This window comes from Leuresthes tenuis, unplaced genomic scaffold (genome assembly GCF_036924035.1).
Source record: "Leuresthes tenuis unplaced genomic scaffold, fLeuTen1.0.hap1 SCAF_12, whole genome shotgun sequence".
In the NCBI taxonomy this organism is placed as follows: domain Eukaryota; kingdom Metazoa; phylum Chordata; class Actinopteri; order Atheriniformes; family Atherinopsidae; genus Leuresthes; species Leuresthes tenuis.
In genome coordinates, this window is record NW_027325366.1 from 22,679,586 (window position 1) to 22,688,764 (window position 9,179).

General features: G+C 41.0%; 1 protein-coding gene across 1 annotated transcript; it reads left to right on the forward strand.

The window, feature by feature from the left end:
• The first annotated feature begins 1,138 nt into the window (after positions 1 to 1,138).
• nr4a2a (nuclear receptor subfamily 4, group A, member 2a) lies at positions 1,139 to 5,283 on the forward strand. Its single transcript, XM_072397699.1, has 8 exons — positions 1,139 to 1,270; positions 1,741 to 1,842; positions 2,096 to 2,964; positions 3,441 to 3,570; positions 3,745 to 3,908; positions 4,285 to 4,487; positions 4,656 to 4,834; positions 4,938 to 5,283. The coding sequence occupies exons 3-8, from the start codon at positions 2,098 to 2,100 to the stop codon at positions 5,192 to 5,194; spliced, it is 1,800 nt and encodes a 599-aa protein (XP_072253800.1). The 5' UTR covers positions 1,139 to 1,270; positions 1,741 to 1,842; positions 2,096 to 2,097; the 3' UTR covers positions 5,195 to 5,283.
• Positions 5,284 to 9,179: the final 3,896 nt, after the last annotated feature.

Genomic DNA, 9,179 nt, shown 5'->3' on the forward strand with positions numbered 1-9,179 from the left:
TGCTGCGCAGGCCGGTATGCACCCAGAAAGATTTAGGCCAACTCCATTGGCTGCAAGGTGTTGGTGTAAGATTACACTCAGATCAGTTATTTCATCGCGACAGAACAATAAGGCATGAAGATTATTTTGGCGACTGCGTCAACTTGAGCGTTTTCTGCGTCACTCCATTCTGCCCGCTCCTATCACGCTTCCCTCTCTTGGGACTAAATTGGGTCCCTCATGACAACTGGCTACAGGCCCACTAATTATCCCCCCTTCCTCCTCCGGTAGCTCACCAACGCTATGAATAGGCAATCCACCTCGGAGACCCCACCCCATCTGAGGTCTAAATTTGGAACACAATTGAAATACAAAAATCCTGTCAGAAGATAACAAAGAATAATATTGACCCTCGCTTCATTAGGCCTATTTCATACAAGAGTAGTGAGTCTGGCATATCAGCCTCATTGTGACATAACTGCGCCTGGATGTGCCAATGTACACTCATCTTGATTTTACACCAAAATTACGATAATATGGCTATAAATGAAATCCAATAAAGTCAGTAGGCGTGTTTCTACGTGAAGTTCAGTGTGTTTAAGACATAATTATAAACTAAATTGCACTTTTTAATAATAGTGACTGGCTGGAAACCATTGCATGCAGGTCTTCTGTAATCCAGAATGTGAAGATGACTAGGTGAGTTTGCAGAGAGTATCATTCCTGCATGTGAATATGGTGTAGAGAACAAAAGTGATTACACAATGACCAGGGATTGTTATTTAAACGCATGAGAACTTTGCATACTAGGGACACATACATTGAAATTACATCACATAGATTAATGGCAACCGAATACAAGCATGACGTGAGTCCAGTGCAAACACCAAGGTGTCTGAACTGACTCTAGGTGGGTTTACCCTCTACTACATCTCTGATAATGTCCATGTGGGAAGCAACACAGAGCGCATACCTCAAGACAAACATACTCACCAGAAATATTGGGGCTTGAGAAAGTTCCCAAACGGATTGGTCTGCGTCGGTGTCGACGCCGATGACGTTGTGCTGCGAAGCACGTGGGCCATGGTATCCAGAGCTCACATAAACAAAGCCACATTGGCCAGGCTGGATAGTTGAAGCTCACGTCGCTGTCAGTGCTCGGAGTCACACGGTTTGCCTGCTTAGCGTTGTTGGTACCGATGCTCATGATTTGGAGCTTTTACCAAAATTGATGAATACCGTCTGCATGCTTATCGCATGGACTGAGAACCACCATCCTGATGTAAAAAAGGTAAGATTTACCACGCTCCTTTTCTTTACAACAGGGACTGTCAGTGCGCTTGACGCGGATCGACTTCTTCTAAACATTTTCATTTTATTTAAATGTATTCTTTAAAAATGGCATCACACAAAATTTGAGTCTGACTCTGAATGTTTATACATCGACTGTGCCTGGCATTTGATGCAAAAATATTCAGCTTTCTGCTTTTTTCTACAAGTTTATCACTCATGCGCAAAGTTGGTATTTTCTTGCCGATCAGCCCGGCACTTTAAAACGTAACAAGAAAAGAGCAACTTTTGATGTCGACTTCCATGAAACCCTGTTACGAGACCTGCCAAAATGTTCTGTTGGAAACTGGTTGGTTTCTGAGCTGCGCAAGCTGATTTTGACCTCAGTTAGGATCTTGCACTGTTTCTATATATTGTTTCATTTTATAATCTATAAAATAAAGTAAATGTCAAAGGTATGTGTTTTATTAGGGAAATATCCAGAACAGAGACGCTTTCTTCAATCCTGACACCCACACAACTCCTGACATTACCCATTTCAAGAGTCACCGGAAAACTGTCAGAAGACTTGAGGTAGGATATGGATGAATTATCTATCCTTCAAAAACACAATGCACGTGTCTTATAGTTTTACTCTATTCTGTTCTATTCTATTCTATTCTATTCTATTCTATTCTATTCTATTCTATTCTATTCTATTCTATTCTATTCTATTCTAAAAATAAAAAAAGACTTAGCAATATAAGTAAAGGTTTTAGATTTAAAAAAAAAAATCCCCAGTTTTTTATTTGAAATTCTAACATATTTGTACCATTTTGGTTTGCAGCCATGCCCTGCGTTCAGGCTCAGTATGGATCATCACCTCAAGGAGCCAGTCCTGCTTCCCAGAGCTACAGCTACCACACCGCAGGAGAATACAGCTGCGACTTCTTAACACCTGAGTTTGTTAAGTTTAGCATGGACTTGACCAATACTGAGATCACAGCCACTACTTCTCTCCCAAGTTTCAGCACATTCATGGACAACTATAACACCAGTTACGACGTTAAACCGCCCTGTCTGTATCAGATGCCCCACTCTGGAGAGCAATCTATCAAGGTGGAGGATGTCCAGATGCACAACTATCATCAACAGAGTCACCTGCCGCCTCAATCGGAAGAAATGCTCGCTCACTCTGGGCCTATGTACTTCAAACCCTCCTCACCTCACGCCCCGAGTACACCAAACTTCCAGGTTCAGCCTAATCACATGTGGGAGGACCCTGGCTCCCTCCACAGTTTCCACCAGAACTATGTTGCGGCCACGTCTCACATGATAGACCAGCGCAAGAATCCGGTGTCAAGGCTTTCGCTTTTCTCCTTCAAGCAGTCCCCGCCCGGTACTCCTGTCTCCAGTTGTCAGATGCGGTTCGACGGGCCGCTGCACGTCTCCATGAACCATGACAACCCGGGTGCGCACCGCGGCCTGGATGGTCAGAGCTTTGCGGTGCCCAGCGCTATAAGGAAACAAGCCGGTCTGGCCTTTCCACACTCCCTGCAGCTCAGCCACGGGCACCAGCTGGTGGACAGCCAAGTGCCATCGCCCCCGTCCCGAGGATCTCCGTCAAACGAGGGTCTGTGCGCGGTGTGTGGGGACAACGCAGCTTGCCAGCATTATGGAGTGAGAACCTGCGAGGGCTGCAAAGGATTTTTCAAGGTGGGCTGATATGACAGCAACCGTGAATGCTTGTTACTGTATTTACGTGAACGATAGACTCTATCTTGTTATATCCATTCGCTGCGTTACGTGTTATTATGTCAAAAATTATTTGAGAAGTAATAAAAGCACTTAATAGAATCACATTTTTATGGCAAGCTACGCTTAACATCATTAAGGAACAGCTTTCAGTGTGCGCACAAAACAACTGTATGACAGTCACACCTATCCACACACAGCTGACCTCAGAGGAACAAGTGAAATATGAAAGATCACGATTGTGTGTTTGCTGGTCTATTCCCCCGTGCTGGTTCGTACACCGTAGTCCCAAACATGAGATAACACTGATATTATATCGTTTTCATCTACTTTCTTTCTTTCCTATTTCCCCCTGCAGCACACATAGAGCTTTACACCAGTTTTCAAGCCTTGGAAACAGGCCTAAAGAGTGATGATATGTATTTCTCTCTTTGCAGCGCACCGTTCAGAAGAATGCAAAATATGTGTGTTTAGCAAATAAAAACTGTCCTGTTGACAAACGCCGAAGAAATCGTTGCCAGTTCTGCCGTTTCCAGAAGTGCCTTGTCGTCGGAATGGTGAGAGAAGGTATGCTTAGGTCATTTACTTAATTGTTTCTGAGCTGCAGAGTATACTTTACTCTAACACATTAGGAAGAAGTGCGCAATACCGACTTCAGTTGTTAACCTGTTCACGTTTAATGTTTTGCGCACAACAAATTAAATGTACTTAGTTACTGATTTCAAATTCCTCCGAATGCAGTCGTCCGAACGGATAACCTGAAAGGACGAAGAGGACGCCTACCATCCAAACCCAAAAGTCCCCAGGAGCCCTCTCCACCTTCGCCGCCGGTGAGCCTCATAAGCGCACTTGTTCGGGCCCATGTGGACTCCAATCCCTCCATGTCTGCTCTGGACTACTCAAGAGTAAGTAAAAACAACGGCTCCAGAAATAAGACACATAAAGATTGCACTTGGAAAGAAAAAAAAGTTAGGACAAGAAAAAAAGAGAAAAAAAGAAAATCTTGCAGAAGAAGATTAACGGCCTTTTAAAATGTAGTCCCGCTAAATTTACCACCCAGAAAGTTTTCTATAATACATTGCAGATTTTCAAACTTTGTCACGCTTTTAATGTGGCATATTCTAAGTAAATTACGTTGAAATGCAGAACTTAATAAAAAGAAGACATGAATTTAATAGCGAAAAGCTCTCTCTCTCTGCCTCTTGGAAATGGGCATTTGCAATTTCACGGATTATATATTTTAAAGGACCTCATTAAGGCGCTGTTTAAATTAAATTCCAGTTCCAGGCAAACCCTGACTACCAAATGACTGGAGACAACACTCAGCACATCCAGCAGTTCTATGATCTCCTGACGGGCTCCATGGAGATCATCCGAGGCTGGGCGGAGAAGATCCCCGGCTTTTCTGATCTACCGAAGCAAGATCAAGATCTCCTCTTTGAATCGGCCTTCCTTGAACTTTTCGTCTTGCGGCTGGCATACAGGTGAGGCTGAGTAATTGCTAAATAAAACAATCAGGGCTTTAGATAATCAGCAATTCCTCCTTCAAGCTTCATTGCTTTGGGCTTTATTAGCTGCCCAATAATTAGAAGGCTCTTAAATCCCCATTTACTGCCGAGCTTAATTAATGGCGTTTTGTTTTTTAATTGCAGGTCCAATCCAGTGGAAGGAAAACTTATTTTTTGTAATGGAGTGGTGTTACACAGACTGCAGTGCGTCCGTGGATTTGGAGAGTGGGTAGACGCCATCGTGGAGTTTTCTTCCAACTTGCAGAGCATGAATATAGATATCTCAGCTTTCTCCTGCATCGCAGCTCTGGCCATGGTAACAGGTGCGTAAAAGCTGCTGCGCCTGTACAAACTGTGCGTGCCTTCAAATACATGTTAATCAAAGCTGTCATGAGTAATGATTCATTTTTTTCACAACATTTTCAGAGCGACACGGGCTTAAGGAACCCAAGAGAGTTGAGGATCTCCAAAACAAGATAGTCAACTGCCTCAAAGATCAAGTGACATTCAATGGCGGTGGTTTGAATCGTCCCAACTACCTGTCAAAACTCTTGGGAAAGCTCCCCGAACTGCGCACACTATGTACCCAAGGTCTGCAGCGTATCTTTTACCTAAAGCTAGAGGACCTAGTCCCTCCGCCAGCAATAATTGACAAACTTTTCCTCGACACCCTACCTTTCTGAGTCTGGCTCAAAGGCGCAACCTCAAAGAACTTCCAAAAGACTGTCTGAGTCAAACTTAACAGATTTGTAACGTTATTATTTTTGACCCCCCCCCCCGACCCACCCCCCTCCTTCTTTTTTTTTTTAACAAGCTCCTTATAAGCTATTAGAACAACATTAAATAAGAAACCGAAGGGAACGGCAGAGTTTGGTTGCCGCGTAGGCCTTTTAACTCATTGCATTATGTTTCTTCGCCCCCATTTTATTTAATTTTATTTCGATTTATTTTAAGTGTCAAACAAGTGAATTATCTCCAAGAATTTCTCTTCAGTGGACGACACAAGTTAACCTGATCTTACTGTTTATTTAACATCGGCTCTACTGATTCGTCCAGATGTAATATATGCCATTTATATATACAGTATATATAAACACACACGCACACACACACACGCGCGCGCGCACACACACACATACACACACAGTGTATATTATGATAGAATATGTGATGCCTCCAGTGCATCGGTTTATAACGTGTACAAAGTTTGTAATAATGAAAAGATTGACTTTTCTTTTCCTTTTGGACTCGTGCCTATGTGTTTCTGACAGGATCCCAAAAGTATCCGGATAAGACAACGCATGTTCCAGTTTCTGTTTTTCCTTCTTTCCTTTTCTTTTATAGGCACTTGCTGAGGTGATGTCTATATATAATATATACCGGACACTATGTAGTCTGCTAGATTTGATACAGATTCGTAGTTATGGCACTCCTTTTATGTATGACGCATATGTGGAAAATATTTCATCTGTATAGAAAATGAGGGACCCATGGTGTTTGTAAAACTGTCAGACATTCCTTGTTTGTATGTGCTGTAAGTATTGTTGCTGTTGAATATAAACGTTTCTATATATTTATTATTTCTATTGCCAAGAGCTACACTAAGCATGGTGCAAATTTAAACGATTTCAAACCATCCAAGTTCATGCTGAGCACGTTGTCTATGTTTTATGTCTTATAATCGTCTAGGTAGCTATGATTTAACACTTTTGGAACTGGGAAAAAAAAGTCCATCTTATATGAGGAGGTTCAGGAGTGTGTGATATAGGCCCACATCTCTGGCATCATGATGTAATTACAACTTGTGTAACACAATCGGTGCCGAATTCAAAAACTTTAGAGACAAAGAAATATTTAATGTTTACAAATAAAACTTTTAAATCAATTTTTTGCTAAATACTTTCTCTGGAATTAATATTATAGCTTTCCTTTGAGATGGACATGAGATACTGGCTCAACTTTTTCTTTTCTCAAATTCAGACGATTTCATTTTCATATGTGTTCTTTTTTTTCTTTTTTAGCGCTCTTATTCAAACAAGCGTTTGATAATGGTGACAGTTATCATGCCTATTTTTGTCTAGTTGAAACTAAATGTGAAATTAGGAATTTCTATTTAGTTAACGTGAGTTAAAGCATTTAAAGGGTATTGACATTTCGTTTATAAGGGACTTACATGTTCTTGTTTTATTTTGTCTTGAAAACAAGAGTATTCACAGCTTCATAAGCAAACATTTTCATAAATCCAACATTTCTATCGTTTAAGTTAGGCCTACACTGAGCGACTCCTGCAGTCACCTAAATTACATTTTCAAAGAATTCTTATAAAATGAATTAACTGCAAATGTTCTTCTGCATATTTGTAAATATTTCTGATATTTCAATCGTGTAAAAATAGCATTTCTATTAGTCCTCCTCTGGCTCATGAAACCTATCCTATTTTCATACTTCTAATCTCTCTTTGTCTTAAACAAAAGACGGAGTAACAACGACTTGCACACGGGAATCTTAACAGAAAGCAGCTTACAATTTCACCGTCATTTATTGTTATTTTTAAAGTAACGGGTTTTTATCATCCGGTCCATCCCTCCGGAAACTGTTTACAGTTCACGTCAGTGAAAATGAAACTTTCTTCTCTTTTTTCTTTATTACTTTTATTATTTAAAATAAGAAATCAGATCACAGCCAAGACCAAACTTTTCCGCCAATACCGGGTCGACTGAGAAACTTGCAAGTGCAAAAAAGGAGGAAACGCATTCAATGCGCTTCTGAAAAGAAAGCGCACCTGCTTTGTGAAATGTGAAACCTGATTGTGCACAGGTAGCACAGCTATTTATTTAGCGTCAAAGCGCTCCAGCTGGCTGTGAAATTGACGAATTTCCGCAAACGAGATAGAAATGATGATGCTCAAACAGCAACTTTACTCTTCACTTTTATTCTGTAGCTCACACTCTTCCACTGGAGCCGGTGGTTGATGAAGACGCAAAGTAATCTAGTTTGTTTTATTAGTTTAATAGTAAGCCTGTTATTACTGGAACCCTGGAGAGTCCAGCCCGGCGCCTCTGCTCTCTGCCTTCTCCTTCCACTTACTGGTCATTAAATGAGACAGGTAAAGCCGGCTAATGTGTGTCCTTTAATCCCATTTGCTGATTACTCTTATGCAACTACAATTCAAACCTCCTTTGCGCGTCACATCTGCAAACTGTAGACTGTAAAGGCAGACGTAAACGTCATTTAGAAATGTAGACAAACCAGCAGTGATGGTCCGAACAAAGCGGAGCAGGGCCACTGTCACAAAGCCTTTCCTTTAGACCGTCAGAGAACAGAAGCGAAGCCAGGCTCTGAGGCATGTCTGGGACTTATCCACATTTATCACATGATCAAGATGAAGGGAACAGCTTATTTTGAGAGATACTAGCAGCAGGCAATAAATTGTCAAAATGATGAGATCGTCACTGTAAAGTGCTAATTCCAAGGCAAATTGGGATTACATTCAGAACCAGTTTGCTGACATTTAGCAGATCTGTTGAATGGGTGCAGTACAATGTCACAAGTTTCCTCTGTTGACTCTAAGTACAGTTTTAAACATGTCTATCTCAATACAATAAAACATGATACATGTAGCTCAGATTTCTGTCAGTGTTTGTGCATAATTACACATACAAGGGGACTTTGACAAAACTCGTTCGGGGCTTATTTTTTATGCACACCAGTAAATCAGTATCAGTAAAATCATAGACATGGTTGTATCAGCATTAGTTAACAGACAAAAGGAATAGGAGGATTTTTTAAAGCTCTTCAGGACTGTCCTGCACAAGCAGACAAACAACAACCACAGCCAGCAGGTCCTCTGAGAACAGAGCCTGTACAGTACATCCGCTCCTAAGTGCTTGTACACAAAGTGAGAAAGGCGTCATGTTATATAGCTGAGTCCCAGCCAGAATGCTGCTTCACAATTACAACACCACTAGATACTACCACACACACACACTTAAATGCATGCAACCCACAGTGACATAGTGGATTATGTTGCACGCACAGCTGCACTTTTTGTCTTATTCCATGATGCAATATGACAGGGTAACGTGTGGCTGTGAGATGAGTTTAAAAGACAGGTGGGGGTGCATTTAGTCTTGTTTGAAACAATATGTTTTTCTAGAATTTTTTTTGTTGTTTTTGAAAAATACAATTTCATCAACTTTTTTTTCTTGTAATCATCCACTTTTACTTTGGAATTAAGAAGTTGAAAAGTGATACTCTTGTTGCTTCATCTGATGTGTTTGGTAAGTGATCCTTCGACCACTCAGCCTCATCAGAACTTTGGTGATATCTGAGGAGACAACCGCACTTCAGTTTCCACAGAGTTATGTTAAGCTGCACTAAAAGTTATGTTATTCAGAGCACAGGAGTACAAGAGCAGACAGTGTTACATATTGGAGGAATAATTCTGAAGAGGCACAAACGCAATGCAGATGACACAAACCTATCTGTTACTGCACATGCTTACATGTAATTGATGCACACAGCTTGCTTTGTAGTAAACACAGCAGCTGCGTTTTGGACAAATTTATCTTCTCTGAATTCAAATTTAGGCAAAGATTGAATTACACTTAAGCATAATCAATTATTAGCACTTTATGAGTGGCATTAACGCTATTTTGATGTACAAAG